At 37.5% G+C, this 26267-nt stretch overlaps 1 protein-coding gene across 1 annotated transcript in view; it reads right to left on the bottom strand.

The window, feature by feature from the left end:
• Positions 1-26267, bottom strand: part of PIEZO2 (piezo type mechanosensitive ion channel component 2) — a gene marked incomplete at its 5' end in the record, with an annotated part of 302973 nt that overhangs the window by 233647 nt on the left and 43059 nt on the right. The window contains one exon of the mRNA XM_080609696.1: positions 15562-15657. Coding sequence (XP_080465822.1) covers positions 15562-15657 — 96 coding nt within the window. The remainder of the gene's footprint in view (positions 1-15561; positions 15658-26267) is intronic.

Here is a 26267-nt window from a genome sequence, read left to right as displayed (position 1 = left end):
CTGCCTTCGCACTGACTTTTATGATGATGATAGTGATGAGGAAAGATGGAAAGCTAGAGTATGGAAGAGTGGACTGGGAGGAGACTACATATCTATGAAGCTGCTGTTACTATTTCATATGATTCACAAGCCAGTTGCATGACACTGTCACATAACTCAACACAAGAAAGCCTTTAGCATCTTAAAATTCTCATACTTCTTCGGACAGCTACTCAGATGCTATGAGAGCATTGGGTACTGGAGGAGCTCTATTTGCAAGAATAATCAAATATTTAGGGAGAGGGATTTGGAGAAGAGGAAAGATAGCAAAAACGCACTGTTAGCCAAGTGCATTTTAAATGCAGGAGAATCAGGCCTCTGCTCTGTAGAACAGGATGTTAACGAACCTGCTCACAGGGGCAGGATGCATTTTAGAGTTCCTCACTTCATCCGGAGGCAGAACAGAAACGTCTGAGTAATGAGAAACTGCACACCTAGCTCTGCATCTGCAGCAACAGCTTCACTTTCAAGAGTTCACAGCTTCCTTTAAAACACATTAAGACCAGAGTTTAAGTGTTAATTATGGGGCATGTGCGTATTAATTGTCTTCCTCCTTCTCTCCATAAGTAATGGGAATGGTTTTAAATGCCTTTTGTTTGGTTTCTTACGGGCTTACTTCATTTCTTAATATATTACAGGGCACTTCCTGTGCTGCTTACAGAAGCAAATTTCTCACTGCTAGTGGGAGTTTTCCCAAAGTAAGGTCAGGAGATTTGGTCCCAAGGGAGTGAACTGATCTTCAGCCTTAGCTACCCTGAAGATCTAGAAAAAAGCAAACCAGATATCATTTCTTGTTCAAAATTTGCTACTATATTGTATCCTTCTCAGCCACATCATCCAACACAAACAACTAGGAACCATTTTACTGCAATAATCCTTTCAATTAAGGCTCCCATTACAGTGAAACAGCTGCTCACTACAATACATCTTTGTCATGGAACTATTTATTTCCCAGAAAACATTTCTTTAGCTGTTAAGACAGACGCAATAAACCAGAACCTCGGAAGTAGTAGAAACCAAAGCAGTGAGCAAAATCTGACCAACTAAACATCCTTGCACTGAAAAAGGTGTGCTTTCTATGAGTGCACAATTTATTCTTCTGTGTTAAAAAAAGCCTACTCAATTTAAAGTACATCTGGTGTCTCACTCTCAACATAATGCCAATGAGCTACAACTGAAATAGCAGCACATACACCATTAGAAAGACGAAAGAAAACACTCCAAAGCCAGCTGTCCTCCTGCTGATCAGAGGTGTTCCTGTGGGCCCTGAAAAGGCTTTTGGAATGTCCACATGATAAATATTTGATGGACAACCCCTTGCTTAATGACAGAGTCAGGTGCTGCTCTTGGCACACAAAACAAATGAATCAGCAGCTTGTTTCTGCCTCCAGTTCCACACATACATGCTCATACCCACCTCCAGCCCTGAGTAGCCCACTGAATGCTATTTATTTATTTTACTAACAAGTCCAGCTCACATCAACTGTCACTGGAATGCAAACAGTAGTGACAAAAAGCATTATAATGAATAATTTAACCCCATCTTAGTGATGCTTGCAAATGAGCAGTTTTCTTGCTGTAAACTCAGTTCCTGTGATTACAACTCCAGGCAGCTTGCCTTCATTTCAGACAATGTCAATAGCAGGAGGAGGGTACATTCTTCTTCCACCTACACGCTCCCAATAATTTGAAAACCTTGCTTGTCAACTCTGCCTCGGACAGCCACCTGCAGCTATTGCTGCAGAAACCAGGGAAATTAAGAGAAGCACCTTCAGGTCAGCAGCTGGATAGATGATAAGGTGTCCCAGAGGGGCAAGACACTAAGAACCAAGACGGTTCTTATGGCTGGACTAAATGATCTTAAAGGCCTTTTCTGACCCAAATGATTCTATGACTCTGTAAGACCACCACTGTATACCTGTTTTCAAGCATGAGGTCCAAATCCAGCATTCACTCTTTGCCCATAAACTCCTGACAGGTCCTCAGGCTGAGTGGGTACCAGATCTATACAACCTACACAGATATCTCTCTAGACACAGGTGGAGGTGCCAGGGTCTGCACCACTGCAGTACTAAATGATTTCATAGAACAATCAGAAATACAAGTAGTAAACAATCAAGACTTTGCCACCTACTACTTCTTTTACTCTGAAAAGCTTTGTAAAAAAGCAGTTCATAAACAGTATCTGTGTCATGCCCTCCTGGTTCATCCACTTAGCACCCAGAAGTAATTTGAGGGTAGTTCTATGCTTATGAAAAAAACAAAGAAGTGGGAGAACCAATCACTGCACTAGGTAGGGGATCAAGAAATGAATATATTAATTCACACATCTAATGAAAAGAAAGGAAGGTATGCCACAGTACTCTTCTAGTGCAGATTGCCTTTGAGGATCACTATGACATGACAGTGCAGTGTTGGTCTACAAAATATTAACACCAATCTAGGTCTCTACCTGAGGCTTTCAAAATTCCTGGAGATTCAGACTGTGGATTCCAATCCGTTATAGACACAGGATCACCCACAGGAAGTTAAGCTCAGCTATGAAATCTGATAAAAGAAGTCTGGCATCTACCAACTATGGTGATCTAGAGCCAGTATCTTTTTCTGTCATAATACTCTCCTGTCAAAAGATGTACACACTCATTCGTGTGTGAGGAAGAAATACAGAATGCAAAAAAAGATTAAAAAGTCCAAGTTCAGCGCCCAGTTTGAGGAATGCAGCAGGTCCCTCTCTTGCTGACCAGAACCTCTTTGAAATAAAGTGAGGTAGGATGTGAAGGGAAAACACAGAAGAAAAATAAATTATGTATGTATTTTAAAGAAATAGTGTTTATCTCAGTGGACAAATTTCTGGTATTACCAGAGAATAATTCATAGCAAAAAGCTGGTGCCAAGGCACTGCAACAAGACATGATGCTAATGCCATCACCCACCTTGCTGGCTAATACAGCCCACGGCTCACTTCTAAATGCTTCTTCAGACATCATCTAGTGTGGTAGATTCAGGACATGCCTTACTGTAGTGACTGCCTTCAAACAAGGTAACAGCAACAGCAGCGGAGTAAATGGAACAGCTGCACTGCCTTTAAAAAAATTGCACAGTGCTTTTTACTAGAATTCCTCTCACCTACAGGTCAGTTATAATAATACAAACACATACATAACTGTTTACTGGCTTTTTCTCTTCTTCTTTTATGACAGCATAATAAAACATGGTTGTTAAACATACAGTGGTATTAGAAACGAGAATAGGGAGGCCCAAAATGTGTTCTATAGTCTTCCTACTCTTTTTTATTTTTTAAACCTAAACATAATCCTGTAAAACAACCTCTCCTCCAGCATAAATGAACTTAAGAGTTCTTTTGACTCCTGAGCTCTTGAGGACATTACTGATGCCCATAGTAATGCTCCGAAGTCTTACAACATTGAACATCATCTTAACCAAATCACCAGAAAGTTTCAAGCTTGCAACTGTTAATTGGGTCTAATGTAAAATAGGCCAATAACCCTCCCCAGACCACTACACACATGGACAGGAAATGTCTGCAAACCATAGAATCATAGAATCATAGAATAGTTATGGTTGGAAAGGACCTTGAGATCATCAAGTTCCAACCCCCTGCCATGGGCAGGGACACCTCACACTAAACCATGTCACCCAAGGCCTCATCCAACCTGGCCTTGAACACTGCCAAGGATGGAGCATTCACCGTCTGACTGTTACCATTTATACACAGGTGTGATGAAGGCATTGAGCAAATGATTTTAGGTTTACAGGCATCAGTTGGGTCACCAGTTCTAATTCCCAGCATCACAGGCGATCATTCAGGTTCATAGAAGGATCATATTCCATTTTAAAATGAGATGGGACTTTATGCTTAATGTGCTTATTATAAGCTGACACCTAAAAAAGTATTTATGGTCCACCATGTTTAGAGAGTCTCTAGATTGTATGCCAGCATCCTCATTTAACCAAAAAAGCCTTTCTCCTTCTTGAATATCCCCCGATGCAAATCCAAAATAACTATTTTCCCTCACAGACTGAAAAAGTAGAAAAGTTATTTTAAGAGATACGAGACGTGTTGTTTCTTTCTCACTCTTGTACATTAGCATCCTTTTTTGCTTGAGCTGCCACACAGCTCCTTTCAGGACTTAAGTCTTAATTCACCTATCAAAACATTATCTAGCATGTTTAGTGCAACCCAGTTTTTGAAAAGCCATTTTCATTTAATCTCTTTTTGCCAGTTGCCTCAAGATATTTATTTTTATTTCTCTTCCAAAATTTGAAAAATACAAGTTCACACGAGTTCATAGGCGAGATCATTTCCCTCTTTTTTTTTTTCAGCATTTGAGCCAATATTTTCATTCTTTGATCTAGGGTATCACACTTGCTTTCAGGGAGAAGATTATTCGGTCTTTAAAAATTAAACATTTAAACACCTTGGGTCTTACTTCTCCCTCATATACATTAGTTTTCCTTTTTCCAACCCCCTTCCCAGCAGGCACTTTACCTTTGTCTCTGTATTTAACAGTACTGCCCTTACTCAAAACTGAAGCACAGTCCTGTTTAAAGTTTAAAGATATTCCAGATGATACTTAATTCCTACTCCATCCCTATTATGAGCTATGCTTTTAAAATATATTTTACATTCATATGGCTAAGCATATTTTTATTCCATTTCAGTTTCCTTTGCAGAGTTTAACTCAGCTTGACTTCTAGCAAATTCTATTTCATCCTCACGCGTCTTGACCTCTAATCTTTACAGATCATTCCCCTTTTACTCATTTCTTGAAAACTCTGCTTGTTTTTAATGTTGTTTGTCAGAGTGGTTAGTCATCAAGTTAGGTCTAGAGTTCACCACTAAAAGCCACCAGGGCTTAAGATGGGAGTGCTAGAAAGGCTGCTGCATTTTTAGCTAGAAAATGTCACCACATTCAAATGCTTGAGTTCTTCAGTCACTATCTAGTTTCCTTAAACTTGTTTTGCACTTCAGGCTAAGAAAACCTCAAAGATTGTTTTTTGTTAACTTTGGACGACAGCAATAGCGATGACCAACTCTCTCTGACGTCCTTAGTTCCTCCAATCCTAATTTAAAAATAACACTGGTTCTTCACAAGTTAATAATTGTTTGATAAGTTGTTTGCATTAGGGAAAGATATGGCTGTATGGTTATTAGGACCACTCATCCTCTAATTAACAGTACACCATAATAATTCCACATTGATATTCTCCTCTAGTATTTTCTGAATCCAGCCAGATCTTATCAACCTCCTACCTTCTTCTTGCACAGTAATTCTGGCTTCTAAATGATTTTTCTGTAGATGTAGGTTAAATAATATTCCTCCTATTTCCCTACAGTCATCTTACTGATTTACAGAGCTAAGAATGGAAATGGTTACCACTGTAACCACTTCCAACTCCCTTTTATCTATCATACAGGCTTGGACAGTGCTCACTGAATTATGACATCTGAGCAGAATCAGCACAATGAAGCTTTGCTACCTCAAGGGCTGGTCCATTCCTGCTACAGGGAAGGACAGGGCAGGAGAAGGGGTATGGCTTGGATGGAAGCTCCCGCTTGCTACTGTGCTGCACAGCTGAGCATCAGCAGGGAAGCAAGCGTAGTTTCTCACACTACACCATGCTCCTAGCAGCCAGCCTGGCTTTCTGAAGCACTGTCACAGCTACAGTGGACAGGCAGAAGGGTGCTCAAGGAAACTGCCTCCTTTGTCAGCATCTAACACCCGAGGCTGCTTCCAATATATTGCCTGAAAAAATAAGTTATAACCTCTACAACCAACTATCAACTTCCATTATAAGCTTTTGCCACCAAGATTCCTCGGCATTCAGAGCTGTAATTCTAACATGCAGATCCTAGCCAAGATGCACACAAATAATGCACATAAAGGTATGCCCATGAACAAAAAAAAAAAAGTATACATCCCTGCTCATTAAAACCAACAGAAAGGAAACAAAAAAGAAGCAATTCAACTCAGAGAAATTCATGCTTCAGGACAAAAAGGAGAGAACAAACTCAAGTCTGGCTTTCTTGGCATACTCAGCACCATCCTCTTTTCATCAAAATCTGTGGGTGGGCTGACTGATCAGTACTACGATTGCAGGACCACATGATGCATACTCAGTCATATTTTACAGCATAAGATGCTGATATTTTTACAGGATTTTGTAAGCTTTTTCATAACTTCATTATCCAATTCAATTTAAAAACATGCCACAAGGCCATTCCGAGTTTAAAATTGTTTCGCAACCACAGTAAACTTGGATTAGATTCTGAATTTCAGAAGGCGTACACATTCAGGACAGCACTCTTGTCAGTGCTCGACTTTACAGATGGGTCTAAAGCACAATTTCTGCACTTGTCTCAGTCTGGCAGAAATTTATCCCTATGCTGTACTGGTGTTAGCTGGGAGGACTGCTAGCTTATAGCAGACACCCCTAATTTACCATATTGCTTCTAGATTAGATTCCCATTTCTGCACTATGACCTTCCAAATATAATAATACAATTACTATTGTTTTGCACATACTTCCTGGAAAGAAAGAAAATTGACTCATTTTCAATGAGCTTAACAAAGAACAATACAAAGGCTACAAATGAAACCTTCACAAGCTGCATATAGTAAAATTGGTATTATTTAGGTGTTGCATGTAGCAATGAACTGGGGAGCTGGGAGAAGGAATGTTTTCAGAGCTACTGCCAAGAAAAAATTCTAAGAGGTCTTATCTGTGCCTCTCAATTACTTCTCCATTAAATAAGTTTGCATTTACCTACACCTTGGGGTGAAAAGAGACCTTTGTTTTGGCTCTGGTTCTTTATTCACTGCTAGAGTTCAGTTAAACAATATTAACTGAAGAATGACATAGTCTGAAGCTGACTATCATCAGGGTAAGGCACTTGGGATAAACTTGAAACATTAAAATAACTAAGGAAATTACTTCTAGATGAATCCAAACTGTTATTGGGGGGAGGGAGTGTTAGGGAGACTTTTTTGTTTGGTTTGGAATTATTTTGTTCTTCGGGTTTTTTTGTGTGCTTGCATTTTTTTCTCCTAAAAGAAAATGTATTCAATATGTAAAGAGACATACTGCTTTAAAACAAATTAAACACCAAAATTCATGCAGCGATAGATGTGCTCAGTTTTACAATTAAAAGTTTTCTGAATCTCAACTTGCGATAGTACCAACCCCCTTTAAAATGGCTTTTTTTCCATTTAATTTAGTATTTCTACCACCATTCCTCTCCCCCAAATCACACCAGTCTAATTGCAAGTATCTTATTTCAAGGCTCTCTGAAGGATTCTTGCCCTCTGTACCAAGATACCAAGAACACTACCCTTCTTCTCATTTGAATCTTTCCAAAGACCCACAATCATTGGTAACCACACAAAAAAGCCCATATCAATTATTTTATTACAAGTTAAAATAAATTTCTAGTTATCTTCTCCTCCTGGCTTCTGCATGTTGGCTTTGCTTTGTTTGCAATGGTTCAACCAACATGCTTCTAAGTTTCTGCCACATCCAGGTTCAAAAACACTGCCATCACTCACATAATAAATGATAATGAAAATGGGTGACACATCATCTAATCAACTCTTTAACAGGAGTCCCTGTTTACAATTTCATTTGTGGAAGCTAAAAAGAAACACAGCTCAAGAACTGGTCTCTACTTTCTCAGAGTGGAATATCACCTTTGGGAACAGCATTCGAAGGCAGTGAGAAAAGCTCCGGTATTATTTATCACACGCAACAATGTAAGAGAGATAAAGTATTTTTGTACCAATGCTGTCAGTACAATGCTTCTTTTGAGTTTACTTTCACTTAGTTGGAGAGGTTTTAATTCATTTCATAAGAAAATGTTTTGATAATAAATAGTGAAAAACCACATAAAATCATTAGCAGAAATGCTCGCTGGTGAGTAAGATGCAAGAGGATTTCTGAAGCTCGTTTAATGTAAAGGTATAGCTTTATTTTCACTCATCCATTGCTAAAACTTCCATGAATAAGTACTTCAGGATTTGGCCCACTGATTATAAACAGCATGCTCCATTGTTCGCTCCCAAGAGGATCTTTATTATGTTGGAAGTGGAGAAACCCAGGCGAGGTGCAGTATTTTGAGCCAAAGGAAGTTTATGTAGCAGCCTGGCGTACCTCCATAGGAAAACACATGCCCAATCCAGTAGAAATCCCAGTTTTAAATTGCTGGAAAGCATTTTATGAGTTATAAAAAAATCTTCATACCAATGCTTTGGGCTTGTACAAGAAATTCAGTAGTTCCAAAGACATCTTAAAGAGTTATCCCACCCCTTTTAATCAGCATCTCTATTGCTGCTCAGAGTACTTTCTATGGAGCACTTATGGATAACAGGTAATAAATCATTTTCAAAAAAAGGAATAAATAATCTTTGTGGTTACACAGGTGAAATGTGGATGAAACCCTTCTTGAAAGCACATGAATGTAGAGAAAATCTGAAGAGAAAAAGGTCAAAACTTAAGTTGTACCACCCAAAAGCATGAAGAGTCTTCACTGAAACATTTTATGTTTTAAACATGTTTTGAAATACATCCCTTCCCAGTGTACCCAATTCATATGTTTTAATTTATAATGAGACTAAAACATGACAAGGTTAATGGCCTGTCAATGTCCATTCTGGCAGACATGACAGACAAGAACACAAGTGCAGCGTACAACTCATCAATACTATTAAAACTCCAATAAACAGGTACAGCTTTATCCCTTGCAGGGGTGAACAGGGTTTCAATTACACAGCTCAAATGCACAAAATGGGTACAAGTGTTTCAGCTGCACTTTCAGATGATTAAACTAGGTGGGCTGTTATCCCTGTTTGGAGTAGTCCAACTACAATGCCCTCTTTACCCCCCTGATACGCTACAGTAGGTGACAATTGCTTTGAAATGGAAGTAAAAGCCGTTACAAACTCCAACTGCTTGAACTAAAAACATCTCCTTAGACTGAAGCAGTAACAGACTTACTTACTTGAGCTTACTTACTGAAGCAGTAAGCTTAAGATGTATATTTGATTGAATTTCTGTTCAAAGTAGGCAACAGGCATCATGCAAGCAAGTCTTCCCAAAAATCAAAGCCTATTTCCAACCTACAAATTCATTCTTTATGCATGTAATTTAAGAAAACCAGAATGCTTGAAAGCACCCAAAGTAGCTACGTTATTTGTGTTTTCCATTGAATCTTATTAATAATGCTGCTGTGAAAATTACTAGAACTGGCTTAAAAGGAAAAGACCAACAAATTTAAGGATCTTTTCCACATGTTTTATACAGAGAAAGACAGGCAAGATTGCAAACATCACCATTCCTTAGCAGTAGACAGGAAAGACTACTCCAATGTATCAGCCAGTGAAAACATTAGCATGTTACATTCTTTAAATATTTCATTCTTTGTGGATAGTCCTGTGTTACAGCTTTAAGCATGATGTTTGCCATCAGCAGGACATGGTTTTAACAGCACTAATGAAGGAAAGGAATTTTGTTAAGCCTTTTTCTAAATATATATCTCAAAAACAGAGATTTGGTTTGTTTGGGGTTTTTTTATTTTCAAGTGATTTCTGCATATACACTTTGGCAGCTGTTCATTTTCAAGAAACATTCAGAAAAATTTAAAAAGCTAAAATTGAAGCTCTTTAAGAGCAGAAAATGGAATAATATAGAAAGTACCATTTTTTTTAATACAAACCACTCAACCATAAACTTTTCAGTGCAAAAATTTACAATTAAGATGTGTTATCCATGAAACAGAAAAAAGATGGTTAACATGATAATATTCACTGAAGTCCTTACTTTGTCCAGAAGACTTAGTACCAGGCAATGTAGATGAGGTCTAAAATTACGCATTTAAGATTTTGGACTCACTGGAGGCTTGGACGGTTAACTCTGAGCACCATCACAAGGAGCTACTTCTCTTCTGAAAATATATAGGTTTACCCAAATCATAACTTGAATATATTAGTTAAATGTCTAAAATCAGACATCTAAAGTTAGTGTGAAGCTCCAGAATATACTAGTGTAGCTGAGTTTAAAAAGACTGCTAATAAACCAGATGTGTTATAGAACTGATGAGTACACATAGGAGCATTCATATAAGGAAATCAAAATAATGATTGTGTAAAAATTTTTGCCGTATGCTTTTGGATCAATACTCTCCTGAACCCTCTTCAGCTGTATTTGGTGATTTGATTACTATGATTTGGATATTGTTCATCAGTTTATCAATCTATACATTTTTAAAACATCATTTTTACTGATGTGAGTGCTGTGCCAAGTTCATTTTTTTTATACAGAAGAGATACAAGTTTTTGTCATGGTTAAGAATGTGTTAATTCAGAAGCGATCCCATTCTTTTCACCATTAACATAAGCAGAGTCAACAAAATCTAGTCCATATGTGAAATCAGCTGATTTCTCCACCTTTTTTTTTTTTTCATTTACGTGATGACTGGCTGCATAGTCTTACTAATCATGAATTATGAAATTAAATAAAGTTAACAAAACTAAATGCATATTCGTGTCTGTTACAGAAAAAAAGCCACATAAAACAGTTATTTAGTACTGCTAAATGAGCCATTAGCCCAAGACAGGGCAAATCCATGTAGTCACGCTTTATTATTTCTGTAACAGCATATGCAAGCCTTTATTAAAGACATCATTACAATAGACATTAGACACAAAGAAAAAGATCCTTAATATAACAATCTCACAAAGAATGTAGAAACTAGGCTATTGCACAATTTACTGGCTACTTATTATCTGCAGAGAACTAGGTAATTAATTAGTTGCCGATTTTTTAAATAATTCATATGGAAAATCACTGCCGAAATCACATTTTACAACACATGCAAAAGGGTATCTGCTTCAAAAGCACATCCCACCAGCAACCCATGAAAAATGGGTCCAATCAAGTTTTAAATTACTCCTGAAATGTTATTTGCAATGATTTTTTTCCGCAGTAGTTTCATGCAGACTAGCATATTTTGCTTTTCAATCAGCTTCGTAATCACTGATTTCAAGGATTATAAATAATAGACAGAGCTGAACAAGAGAGTTAACCAAATACATTTTCAGCTGCACATAAATGCTCATGAATGTGTTTTCTCTTGTTCAGACAGCTTCATGGACAATTAAGTAATATTTCTGGAAACAACACGTTCAGTTAAATCTTAAATAACTCAGTGTTTCAGCTCTAACCGAATGAGATGTCTCCTATACTTTAGAAAAGGTTGGTATTTTCATTTGGCAGGATCTATCTTAACACAAATATACTGAACATATGCAGAGACAGGAAACTCTGTCTTATCTCCATGATTAGGGATAAATATTACTTTATCTTAGTAATTACATTTTTTAAGGAAGACTAAGTATTTAACAGAAAAAAAGAAGAAAGATTACTAAGCTCTAAACACCATCTGAACTATTTCAGGTAGGGTTTTTTTTTTCCCCCCGTGTTTCTAACCGTTTATATTTATGTCAAAATTTGCCAAAATAAGCTTGGTGGGAAGAAGTTGAGTAAGTTCAGCAATTGCAAATTGCAAGGTGATAAACTGGGAAAATAGATGGAAGTTCAGGATAGGAATGTTGGTCAGCAATTGTGACTGGGGAGTTGACTCATCCAGGGAGGAGACAAGGAAAGAAAAACTTGATGGAAGGAGATCAGAAAACTCAAAAGTATGAAAAGACTTAAGCAGGAGAAGCAAGATTTCAGGAGAAAGGAGAAGAGAAGACTCAAAAATGTTATTTAAGTGACAGAAATGAAAGGAAAAAAAACAAGTAAAATACATAGTCATGTAGTGGATTTTGCTTTTTTGGTTGAAGGTTTTTTTTTAACAAAGTTTGATTTCTTTAACTTTTGACTCTTTGTTTTACTAGTGGTTTGGCTGGTTTTAGCTGAAAGAGACTTCCCCTTTCTTATCAGTCCTCTGGACATGACAAACATCCCTCAACGCTTTCTAGAAAGATATACCTACATGCATACACACACAATTTAAAAAGGTAACAGGGTCAGTAGGCCAAAATGGTACACTCAGAAATATTGAATTTATATGAGAATTTATATAAAAATAATTATCATGAACACATAATATGAAATTCAGAAGTGTAATGCAATATGACACACAACATAGGGAAACTATCCAAAATCCTAAGAAAGCACTTTCCTCTGAAGACAGATTATTGTCATCAGTGATATAAACTAGATGATTTAGTGCCTATCAAATCATAACAAGAATTAGTCATAATCAAATAGACTTTTTAAGACTCTAAAAGAAGAGAATTAGGATGTCTCTCCATTGTTACTCTTGGCATCTAGAAAACAGTTCTGTTTATCCTGTCAATCACTTCTCCTGGCACAGAAGCAGAAGCAACAGTAAAACACATAAAAACTACAAGATAATTGCATATTATCTGGGAAGCTGCCCCCAGATTCCCAGTGAGTGCTTGCCTCTCAACTGCCACCTTCAGAACTTCTAAGAGAGACTAACTCACAGCTGGGCATTTACTAATATTCCATTCTCATACTGTCCTTGTAATTTTCCCCTGTAAAAATGACTGACAGCCTTACCTAAAGTGGGATTTCCTACCTTTATGCTTACTTCATTTATTTTTAAACTCTGTTTTTGCTGGCTCCACTGGTTGTCTACACAGTCAACATAAACTAAGCCCACCCAATTGGTATGGATCCCTGCCAAAACACAATGTGTTAGTTTCTTAGATTGACTGGAAGAAACTGGGTGAAAAATGGTGTGGGGAAGTACAAAAGCATGGAGAGACATGATAAAAGTGTAAGAATTAAGGCATGAAATCCAAATGCAAATCAGACCTTTTCCACTTCGGTACTGTAATACTTTATGAAGATGGCTTCTTCACCAAGAGATGAGAGATTTTAGTCTATAGATAACAGACCAGATCTCAAAAGCACCCTAATTCTTACCTTATTCTTTGCCTCATTTCATAGGTCTGTCAAGATACTTCAATTGCAACCCACAAAGTCCCCAAATTCAGTATAATCTAAATCTATCTCACTCTAAGCAATTTTTGGAAATCTGACTTGGATCTATTTATAACTCTCATCCTATTTATGAAAAACATTTAGCAATAATATTACCCTGTGCAATCATTTGCACCTCTTTTCCTTTTGCTTAGGTATCAAGACTGTGTAGCACCACTAGAACCTCTGTCAAGTGATACTACTACTACTACTATAATCACACCAAATAATTTCGAAGTAAAACCGAAAAAGAATGTAAACCAGATTAATTCAATACAGATTCTCTTTTAAATGAACCTAGCCTGTGAAATGCTCTATGGCAGGATATAACTTTGGTAAGCCCTTCAAAGATATTTAAAAAGGATTGGCATCTATCCTAGCTACAATAAAAGCAAGACCAAGTTGTTATAATTAGGATAGGTCAGGATACACTTTCCATAGCACATCTGCCTTGCTTCCCGCTGCTAGAAGCTGGAGGAGAAAGTTCTCTTCCTTATACAGCTTCCTCTGTACAAAGACTGGGTAAAGATCTGCATCCACAGACACATGCACAAACAGATGAAATAAAAAGGTTTTCTTTAGTTGTGTGTCTTTCCCTTCTCAAACTAATGGTTAATGGAAAACATCAGTAAAGAACTGGTACAACAGAAGTTGTACTTTCACTTGTAAAAACTGATTAGTACAGTCACCATGTGCCAGGTAGTACCAAATGGTTAATTAGACAATTCTGAAACTCCTGTCTCCTCTCTTCCTTTTCTCAGTAAAAAGAAAAAAGAAAGACAGCTGAGCGGTCACTCTAAACACTCTCAACAAGAACCTGAGATTCTCCAAGAACTCTTTTCTGAGAATTCAAAATAAAGTTTCATACAGTTCTTTTCTCAGGGCAAGTGGGCCATTGGCTATAACTACAGGCAGGACACAGAAATGGATGTTTAGGTGATCTGCCTACAAACCACTGAAAATATGTAATTATTCAGCTAATGCACTGAAAACTCCATGTTTGGTGTCAACCTGTTCAATTAGTCAACTAGTGTTGCTCAACCAAATCACAGGGAGTTCTTTGGGGAAGAAAGAGTATCAGTTGCTGCTAATCAGTGTTTAGAAGATGGACATCGGGTTGAAGAAGAACCTGGAAAGGTTCTTCTAGGGAAAGCTCTTCTAAGGAAGTAGGAAAATACGTAAATTGAGGGATAAATTCAAACTACTAAGAAACTACTCTGGCAGAACAAATTCAGTATCAAGGTTTTCCAGGATACCACAAAAAGTGCTAGGATCTTTGGGTAAGAACTTTATAGAGACCCTGTAAACTCAGATGGCACTATACTTAAGAGTCTAGATTTTCCAGTTCTTTTCTTTAGGGAACCATTAAAAACAATTGATTAAAATGGTCTGAATTTCCATCAGCCATGACAATGGATTTGTGAATAGAAGAATTTGTCAGTATAAGATAAGGCAGTGTAAATTCAGGACCTCTTATACGGCTTCATTTTTTAGTGGTGTCATGGAACCAGCTTACATAATACTCTTCACATTATTTCTGTCAGAAAAAACTGAGACATGAGTCCATCTGATGTTAGCATTGTGTGAGATTATTTTTTTATACTGCTCTGAAAAAGAATCAGGTAAGCAGGAACAAGAACAATTCAAGCAGCATTAGTACTCTGAAATGCAGTCATCATAAATCCCATCCAACAGGCTACTAGGTGACAAAGCAAGCCAGTAGATAATAATCTGTGATTGTATCCTCATTGTAAATTCCACCAACAGACCACAAACCCTTAAGTTCTGATATTGTTATAAAGCCATTTCTGTTAACTTTCAAGAAGCCACTCTTCTACATGGACAACAGGCCTCTTACATAGAATGTAATGCTTCTGAAATGGTTTGTCTTTAAAGGTCTGCATAATTGTTTATATATTTTAAATTGTAAAAGTCTGATTAGTATGTGATACACAGATGCTTGAATGACTGATGCAGGCACTTATTTGCTGTCTCTACCAGTAAGCTTTTTTAGTTATTTTTACTAAGGCAGTTGTATAAAGTCAGGATGTCAGTGATGTTTAAATAAGTACCTAAAATATAGTTGGATGAAAAGTCTGAAACCAAATTTAACTCTAAAAAGTAACTACAAATCCAGACCCGGGGCACAGTCTATGATAGGATGTCTTTGGAGGAATGTTCAAAGCTCATTTTCCACCCAGACCACTTCAGCATACCAGGTGAAATAATACCATAAAAACAATCCTGCAGTACCAGTATCAGATAACCCTGCTGCACCCTGTGGCAAGAATGGCATCATGGCTGGAAGTCCTTCAGCACCAAAGCCAGCATACAGTGGAACTACAGTATCAGGGACTTTCCAGTATGTATTACAAGTTAGCTCATTCAATAAGAGGAAGATGGTCAGGACTTCACCTTCTAATACACAAAGGTTTTTGCATGTACTGTGTCCACCACACATTCTGAAGAACGAAACAATGAACATCTTACCTTGCATCGTTATTTTTGTAGGTTCTGGAAACAGAGGAATGAGCAGGAGGTAGATGAGGTAGACAAAGGAGAGTCCATTGTAACGGAAAGCACAGGCTGTGATGAAAAAAAGAAAAAGAACATATTGCTTAATCAGCCTGCGATAATCATTCAATAGCATAAGCCATTTCCCATTTGAGTTCAATATTTACCTTACTTTCACCACTTATTTAAACCATTTCTACACAAGTATTCAAGTTTATGCTTAAATAAAATTAATTACAGTTCTGAAGCATTTTCATAGCAATATATATTTTAAGTTTAGCAAAAGATGCATCCAGTATACAGACCTTGTCCTGAAAGATGAACTGGTGTTACCTAAACTTTTTACTTTCCTCATATATAAACTCATTAAATCATTCCCCCCACAGATTTAAAGAGATGCATAAATTAATACTTACAGGCTTTCTTTAAGCTATATACGTATATAGATATAAAAATATATATTATATATATTATATAAATATAATAATAAATATATAAAATATATATATTATATATAAATATAAATAATAAATATATAATATAAATATATAATGTATATTTATATACATTATATATAAATGGAAGTTTATTACATTCAAATTAAGAGTTACCAGTAAATAATGAAGAAAATTATAAAGCATATTCAGATTCCAAGTTACAGCATGCCTAAAATTACCAGTTATCTTTAAAACAGTTATGTCTTTAAATGATTACAGAGGTCTTTGAATTTTACTATCACCCATTTGTTTGCCTTTACAAAGTTTTAGTAAAACAACTGTGAACTACAAATGAAAAGGGGTTGCTTCCATGAGATAAGTAAACTGCAGAGGAATCAGGAGATGAATTAACTTCTACATTTATTAACTCATGGAATGTAACTAGTAACAATTAAGTCTTCTCAGCTATATCCAAAACAACTTGGTTTCGGAGGACAGATATAGCCTTAGTCCTGGCAGAAATGTGTATTCCAAAAAACCCCAAGTTTCTCCAGTCACCATTTCATGAAATTTCACGGACAGTACACTGGATATGAGGTAACAAGCATTAATTAGTCCTCATCCTTACCACACCTGTCCATTTTAGTTATAAATGCAAAACTGTAAGTCTCTCTATTAACAAAGAAATTGGTACAATAGCTGTAATTTTTGTTTCCCAAACTAACTGATGTTCTGAACAACCAACTTGATTTGTCTCTGCCATGGCAGGGGGGTTGGAACTAGATGATCTTAAGGTCCTTTCCAACCCTAACTATTCTATGATTCTATTATTTCCTTAATAGCCCTGATAGACAGACTCTGGATTTATGCTCCATGTCTGCAGCACAGCCAAGAAATATATGGACTTTCTGGGTAAGTCTGGCAAGAAGGAAGGACAAAAAGCATCTATGCTCCACTTCCAAACTCATATGATCCTGACACCAGCCCTCAAAAAATCTGTCAAGCACTATGAAATCCATCAAAGCTTGACACAGGGTTTTTCAGAGGAAAATCCAAAATGCTTAAGAGCAGGTTTTCATTTGTCTTTAAGAATGTAAACTCAGGTTGCTCCTGTCACTTACGAATTAAGCTGCCTTTATAGCCACAGCCTTTAAAGGGTACCCAAAGATCTATATTTGTAACTAAGCAAAACTGCAGTATAAAGTAAATAGGACCTATTCCTGGGAATCCTGTAAGCAATTATCAGAGCATTGAAGTGAATGTACTTGAGACTAGGGAGTCAGCCCCACTATTATGTACTTACTCTCAGGGTGCTCTGCAGAGGAGCACAGGATGTGGCCTTCTTGGAATGAATGGCAAAGAGGACACTCCTGAGATCAGGACAAATCCATAAATCAACTTCTCTGCAAGTTTAATTTGGGATGGAAAGTTCTTTGCCATTCACAGAAAAATGTACAATAGTGGTTCAAAGCAAATCTAAAGCCTGTAGCTTTCCCACTTGAAGGGGACGAATCAATGGTCTCAGTCATTCTGGCAGAAGAATAATAGTATTAGCAGATAATACTATTATCTAATAATTACAAGAATTGTGTCAATCAGCTTCTACTCACATCAAATAGCTTGATTTCAGTGCAACATTATACATATTTTCTTCAGAATCGAGCTTGCTACACTTCTTGTAGGGCACCTAGCACTCCATTTTCTTAGTACAAAGATAGAAAACAGCAAATGTGTGCTTTAGGTACCCTCCTTTATTAGCCATATGTCAACAAATGCCTTGCTAATAAATCCATGTCAATTATTCAGAATCTCTGTTTATATCAAAGCGTACTCCAGGTAAGTAGTAACCTTGGCTGGAAAACCTACATTTGTTTAAGCAGTTGCAAGAGCACCAGCAATACATTCTTCAGAATTAGTAAATTAAACCCCCCAAACCTTATCTGCAACATTTTTACTATTCCTGCCTGCAACTATTTCACTGTTTCCATTTCGTGTTTATCTCCATTCATCTAGCACATTTTGCTGAAGAGATTAGTGCTTTACCAAGCTAACCTGCTAAAGCAAAGAGCCATAACTCTTGAGCCATGAACATCTGTCAAATAGACGTTTTCCTAAGATCTGATTCTCAAAACTATCTAGAAAAAGTTGCTGTGCATAAAATCAGCTTCCATTTGCCACTGATACAAGAAAGGATTATCCAAAAAAAAGGCAAATGAAACCATCCTCTGCACTCCCTCTGCCACTCACAATGGTCTCCTTTCGCAAAGGTGGATGTACACAGATGTCCATCACAGTGGAAAGTCGCATTTGAGGTCAATGGAATTACATCAACAGAAAAAAGCACCTACAAAAATTTATTTCTTGGCAAGCCACGTGACACAGAAATTTCTGGATATGTGGGTTACATTGGTCAGTTTGCACTATCAAAATTAATGTAATTTTAGCATTTTAGGCTTGTTACTCCTTCCCAAAATTGTCTAATCGATTAGTGAAATGAATTTTGGAGGAATGATTCTCGAACTATACTTACCTCAAAATTTACTGCTTACTATTTCTAGGCCTGTGTTCTCAAAAGCTTTTTTTCTCTGCAACTACATAAACTGCACTATTAACTGACATTAATTCTCAATACAAGCCTCCTTTTATCTATTTTTTTCATATAAAGTGTCCTGCAGAAACTATATAGAAATGTTCCGAAGACACTTGGTAAAAAGAAGTATTTCCTAAGCTTAAAGTGTTAATTTTATTAGTATCGAGGAAACCCTTCAGTTACTTAGTTTCAGAAGTACAGGTTTGCCTAAACAGAAGGCTAAAAAAAAAAAAAAAAAAAAAAGAAAAAAGAGTTAAACAGGTAAATAAATATACCATAGATGCAAAATCACAGAACCGTTAGGGTTGGAAGGGATCTCTGAAGATCATCCAGTCCAATCCCCTCCCAAGGGAGGGCCACCTAGAGCAGGTTGCACACAAACAAGTCTAAGCAGGTTTTGAATGTCTCCAGAGAGGGAAACTCCACAACCCTCCAGGGCAGTCTGTTCAGTGCTCTGAAAGTCCATATACACTTTCCCTTCAGTCTTTTTTAACCCATATTTCTCACCAGGCTTTCTAACAGCCTCTGCTAACAAAACTCCAGAATACACAATTGTGAAAGCCATTTTAAAATATTTTTACAAGATGTGGTAGGAAGTGAGTGTAATGATTACCTCATACAGGCAAAACTCCTTTGGTAAGAGGATTAATTTTATTATAATACAAAATCTTTCATATTATGCTACAATTACTAGAGCAGATAGTTGCATACAAAGCCTTAAAAATGTCCCCAATGCTGAGTAGTGTTATTAACATAATGATCCATAATTTCTACTAGATAAGAGTATCAGAATATGTCAGCCTTAAGAACTCCTTAGACATGCTTACACAGGAACTGAGTTCTCCTCTTCTTGAAATCAAGAACTGACATTACATGTGGGAAGTTACAGACTGGTAATATTTTTAGGGATATTTGTATATTTCTTGCCATAGTCTATGAAAACAGGCAACATTTCAGCGCCAAAAGAGGACATTAATTAGTGCATGTTGCTTTTTTCTAAACTAAAAAAACAAAACAAAAAACATGCATTTTGCTGAGATTTCACAAAGCTATTGTCTAACATTCTGTGAAAAGGACATACTCTTAAGTGAGGTACCTTTCAAAATTATGCTTTCTTTTTCATTAGACAATACAGTTTTAAATGCTTCAGACTACAGTTTATATATCCTCTGTACATATGCATTTGAAAAGAAAGGCACTCCCCGACAGTCCACAATTTATGGTTTATTAAGGAACACAGATGATGTCTGCTCAAACTTTAGTCTGAAGCATATCTTTAATGCAAAATTGAAAAAAAAAAAAAAACCCAAGTTTTTATTACACTGAATTTGAAAAAAATAATTTATTCTTTAGCTATGTACAGTATGCATCACTTAAAAAAAAAACCAAACCAGAAAAGCATAAATCACATGACATCACGTAACCTTGCCCTTCTAGATTTTATTTTTCATTATTATATGACAGTCAAAGAAAAATGCTTTTGAACTTGAAGAAATCTACTACTCCTTCTTAAACTCACCACCGAGTTAAATTGGTTTATTCCAACACCAAAATTCCAACAGCCGTTGCATGTCATTATTACATATTCCTACCAATGGTACTTTCCTTTCTTCTATTTAAAGAGAATAATTTGTACAGAATCTGTATTTTACCTGTTAAATAAGAAATGCTGGAGGGCGAACTGGGTGGCAATAGAGAATTCTGCACCAAGTCTGTTCTTGGAGAGGAAAAAATAGCCTCGTAAAAGATGTGTTTAGTTTTATTCTACAAAATATTTAAAATACATTTAGTTCAGAAGTGGAAATTTCCTGTTAAAAAAAATAAGCTTTTAAGAGTGCAGGCATAGTACCAACAGACTGCTGACTTCCCATTTGTAAGCTAGAATTGTGTCAAAAGCCATGACAACAGAAAATATGAAGCACAGGTGAAGAAAGAATTATCCATCCACTCACTACTTCTAAATTTACTAAAAAGGCATTGTCATTAATGCTAACATTCTTAGCATTATCCTCTCCGAACTAATGTGTTCATGCTAATGTGTGCATTAGCGTCAGAAGAAATTGATTCAGTCAACTACAATGAAGCCATGTGTCTTCCACCTTCAGCAGGATATTGCAGTGTTTGCATCCTGTGTTAACGACTTCACAGCTGCAAGATTAAGAAAGCCATGCAAGGATATTTTTCAAGATTGCTAGCTTTAGACTAAAATTTGTTTTAACATTCATGCTTATTTTTCCACTGACAGAAAATACATCCAGTGAAAATATTCATTGGAAAAAGTGCTGCTGAAAAAAACGCCTAACCTTGAGCAGGCAAGGATTGTTGGCTGAAAGACAGAGCTGAGGCTGTTCACGCATTCTTATACCCATCTGATCTGAAATAAGTCCCTGAAAGCAAGCGACCAAAAAAACAAAACTTTGACAAGCTTGTGAGGTGGGCTGATGCCAACCTTATAAAGTTTAACCATGCCAAGTGCAAGGTCCTACACCTGGGTTGGAGCAATCCCAGGCAGGTGGGGCAGAGAAGAGATTCAGAGCAGTCCTGTGGAAAAGGACTTGGGGGTGTTGGTCGATGAGAAAATGAACATGAGCCGGCTTCAGTGTGCGCTCGCAGTCCGGAAAGCCAACTGTATCCTGGGCTGCATCAAAAGGAGCGTGACCAGCAGGTCGAAGGAGGTGATCCTGCCCCTCTGCTCTGCTCTCGTGAGACCTCACTTGGAGTATTGTGTGCAGTTCTGGTGTCCTCAACATAAAAAGGACATGGAACTGTTGGAACAAGTCCAGAGGAGGGCCACGAGGATGATCAGGGGACTGGAGCACCTCCCACATGAAGATAGGCTGAGAAAATTGGGGCTGTTCAGCCTGGAGAAGAGAAGGCTGTGTGGAGACCTCATAGCAGCCTTCCAGTACCTGAAGGGGGCCTACAGGGATGCTGGGGATGGACTATTCATCAGGGACTGCAGTGACAGGACAAGCGGTAACGGGTTAAAACTTAAACAGGTGAGGTTTAGACTGGATATAAGGAGGAAGTTCTTTACTGAGAGGGTGGTGAGGCACTGGAATGGGTTGCCCAGGGAGGTTGTGAATGCTCCATCCCTGGTGGTGTTCAAGGCCAGGTTGGACAGAGCCTTGGGTGACATGGTTTAGTGTGGGGTGTCCCTGCCCATGGCAGGGGAGTTGGAACTAGATGATCTTAAGGTCCTTTCCAACCCTAACTATTCTATGATTCTATTATTCTAAAATGGAAAGGGAATCGGTAGCTGACTGATCTCTGAAACTGCTTGGTGTCCAGGAGACCAAGTGTGCAGTTCTTAAAGCTAGAACTCAGCACCAGATTCCCATCTCTAATGCTATAATTTTGCATGGTTATCCCATTGTTATTAACAAGTTTTCTACCAGTTCGGTCCTCAGAATTCTGAAAATACTCAATTAACACTAATTCAAATGACTAAAACAAGCTAAAGAAGACAGACTTTGCTACTAGATATGTAACATATGAACAAGACACTGGTATACACACCCAAGATTAAAAGCTTATGTACTCCAGTTTAAGGAGCAAAACAACTGCTAAAGCAAATACATCTCCACCTCTAAACCCAGGTGCTCTACAAGACAATCCATGAATGAATGATCAGCTTTTCCAGGAAGATGTACAGTTGAGATTCCTGTTAAGGCACTGTCCTAATGATACAATTATTAGGCCTTTCCACTTGTGCTGCCCTTCAGTAAGACATTTAACAACCAGTTTGCACTTTTTAGAATATTTAAAATTGGGCATTGTTTTTTTATTTTTTTTTTTTTTTTTTTTATCCTAAATCATCTTTCTGGATACCAAAAGCTGCCTAACCAAGGCAAGTAGGTCTTCCATGAGACCATACAGAATCCCCCTTCAAGAAACTAGATTTGCTCTATTAAAGTCAGCTGATAAAAACAAATGTACACTAGAAACTACCAGTGGTGTTTCTAACCATTTTAAACCATGGTAAAATGGACTACATGGTCTATACAAGAGCTCTGTAAGGAATAAATGTAAATATTAAAAGAGGTAAAGTGATTTAAAATTTACAGAATAAGAACTACTGTAAATAGAAGATTTTTCAAGGAAAATGAGTTAAAACTCTAATGAGAACTCAAATTTCCAACAATGTGATATGGAGAGTAGAGACCACCAAGAAGTCTGTTTAACTGCTATTTGTATCAGCATAAAGCTTTTATGTTTAAAGCTTTTTGATTTCTAGTAATACTCTCTCAATATCAACCAGCAAACGCAAAAAGAAATTAAACGCAGCCTTCTGTAACCAAAAAACACACACATATGTTCATACAAAACATTAGCAAACTGCTCTCCAGTATTTCCTTACAGTTACTGGTGCCTTTGCCCTGGGGGCAGGGGTGTGCCTAAGGAGAAAGCCCACCTAACCTCACATCAAAACAAACACTCAAAAGACTCTATATACACCGCTTGCTGTTGTCTGATGAGCAGTGTTTACAAACTAACATAGTAAAAAGTTAAGCTCGTTCACTGTTGGCTGAATAAAATGATCCAGTATTAAATCGCCACAGAACAGGATCAACACAGAAAGATGACGGAGCAGATACTCTATGTTACAAGCCAGCAACTGGTCAGATACAAGGGGGAGCAAACCTCTCCTTTTCAGCTTAGAGACACAAGTGCAAATCTTGCTAAGTCCCTGTGGATTTCCCACTTTTACCTGACATAGCCATGACCCACCAAATGCAGCAAAAATTATAAAGCAAGTAGATTAAAAAATAAGTTTGTTGCAATAAGAAATACATGTAACTAGTTTCTGAAGAAAGTTTTATTACTTCTATCATTTCAAGTTTCTGCTTCAGAATTACAAACTTTGTTTCAGAAACTTTTCCTCCAAGATTCTTTAAAACTAGGAAACAATTGCCACTCACTGTGAAATTAGATATGCTGTAAACAACCTATTTTTAAGACTAATACTCTGAAAGTGACCAAAAATGTCCCTCTTAAAGAACTGTATCTTCTAATAATGTCAAGTATTTGACAGCTGAAGTTCAGTGGGCACTAGCTATGTGTGAACTTTATTTTTTTCTTACTGAAATTCAGAAGAAGGGGTTAACTCCTTGCAGAGTTTTGCTCTCACTCACTTCTGAGGAATTCCCTTTAAAATAATGCTCATGACAGATGAGATTGTAATTATACACTGCTGTGCAAGACAGTTAAGTGAAATGCATGTAATCTGATCATCCTTTTAGAGCAAATTAATGGTTATAGCCTTTGGTGTACAGTGCAGAACCACACAGAACTGTGTCAGCACAGGACAAGTTACCTCCTGCACAAGCCTGTTACCTCTATTGACATTAAACAGCTCTGCTGATAATGCCGTGCTAACATGCAGCACTCCCCACCCCACTCTGGAGTCAACTTTTCAGCAAGTGATGCTGCACAAAGCAGCAGTACTTATCTAGTGTGTGCTACAGCAGAGAGAAAACCTTTCTCTTGGAAAAAAGACATGCATGCTTTGACAGAGAGATAAATGCTGTGCGTTTGATTCATGTCAGCACTCCTACAATCACATTTTTTCACTGCTCAGTGTTCATCAGGAGAGGTGACTGATAGACAGTGAATACTTTTTAAAGGGTTTTGGGGTGGGATTTTTTGCTTTGACTTTTTCTCCCTTTCCTCTCTTTCTCAAAGCAGCAGTTTCAGTAAGCTTCTCTCCACCAGAAACTACCTGGAACCGATTTAACTTTGTGGCATATATTGCCTGGGAATCAAGTGCAGAGAGAGAAAAAACAATAAAACACCTTGTTCACCTCTTTCAGCTCGTAGGGACAGGACTCACGCTCCCCAGCTATATTTGACATGAGGAAAATTACCAGAAGGCCTCAGGAGCAAGTATACCACAACCATCACTTACTCAGAATAATGTATTTTAAAGGAGTATCTACTTTCACAAGCAAATCCAATGTCGATGTGCTTTACTGACATGACTAAGTACACAGGTATTTCGAAAGTCAAAAGCGTGATGGACACCATCATCAGTATTTTTTCCCATTAGAAAGATCTTCTTTACATCATAACTCATTTCAAGCTCAGTGGTAGACTGGAACTAAATTCTACTGTCTCTTAGATTGCCTTACGGTTTTGACTTTCTGCATTGTGTTGATAATCTCTTAACCAATCAATTTGAGACAAGGTTGGCTTTTTCTGGTTGAATGGTTTATGATTGTTTTGAGACCTCTTTATATATATATATACATTTTTCAGTTCTAGTCTCCTATGTCACAGTGATTAAAGATCATTTTAGGTACACTCCTTCCCCTTCCCTCACCCACTTCATACAATTACAACATGTCAAAGAAAGTTCCACTCAGAAAACGGTGGTCATAACCTCTGTTTCGCAGACGGCACTTCTCTCTCTACATAACAAAAATAGATGGCAATTCTGGGATCTATGTTGTCCTCAGGCTTTGTGATCAGTACAGCATGCCAGGCATTGAAATAGTAAGCACTCAATTTCATGAGCTCATTTCACTGCAGTCACAACACTTTGCATTATGTGTACACATCTATTAATTAGTTGGACTGAGAAGAGAAGGAAGGCACATTCCTCCACCAAGGTGGCTGCCTATCCACATTCACATCCCTGCTCCAGCAACGGCTCTTCCCTTTCCAAGCTTCTCTCTCTAGGAAAGTAACTGGGAGCTGAAGAAATCACTCTGCTCCTCATTCATCTTCACGGGATGAGAAAAGCATGTTCCTTGCCCCCTGGACATCCGGAGACAGCAGTCCAGTTGTTGCATAACCCTAGCAAGACTCAAACTAAAAATAACAGCAAATGCAGAACACAGATGACGACCAAACGTCACACAGTGCTGCTGCTAAATACAACATCAACCAGGGACACGATGTGGAGACAGCTGTGTGACAGAGATCTCCATGAGCAGAAAGGGATCAACACCTTCATTTACAGCTGCTAAGAAGCTATCAGACACCAGGAACAGCTACTCAGTCAAACGCTTTGAGTAAGTAGAAATGAAATTTCGGCACATGTTACCAATTCCAAACAGCTTTCCACACTCATCGTCTTTTAAAACATATAAATCACCATAAATCAATGGACATAAGACGCAGAAAGAACCAAGCAACGTGTTTTTTGCCAGCTGTTGCTTACTCTGACACCAGTCCTAAAAAACCCTGAGTCAGATGAAGGACACAGCAAAAAAACTACCCAAACGCCTCTGAGAAATATAAACATGACTAAACATCAGAGAGGTGTTAACACTAAAAAATATGAGCATCATTAGTGAAGTTACAAATATGAATGCAGTGTTTGAAACTCTGCCATTATTTATTCCAGTAGAGGAAAGGATAGATAAACTTCCTTTCTTGGTCCATCATTGAAAAAAGGGCTCAGAGGGTTGGAAATGCAAGCTATAAATCTGGGTGATGAAGGAGCACTTCAGACAGTGCTACAAAGCCACAATGTTTACCAAAGGAAACAGAACTTTAAAAATAGCTATCTCCAGGATATCTGTCAATTGCATAAAGCAGATGCAAGCCCCTCATTCTCATGATGTCACTATTCCAAACTGATATTTCTTGCCCAATAATGAATCACTTGTTTAAAGAAGAATTGTGCATTTCTTCCCTTAAAATTTGCT

The sequence above is a fragment of the Psittacula echo genome (assembly GCF_963264785.1).
Source record: "Psittacula echo genome assembly, chromosome: 2".
In the NCBI taxonomy this organism is placed as follows: domain Eukaryota; kingdom Metazoa; phylum Chordata; class Aves; order Psittaciformes; family Psittacidae; genus Psittacula; species Psittacula echo.
Note: the sequence above shows the minus strand (reverse complement) of the source record. Positions and strands in the feature narration are given on the sequence as shown.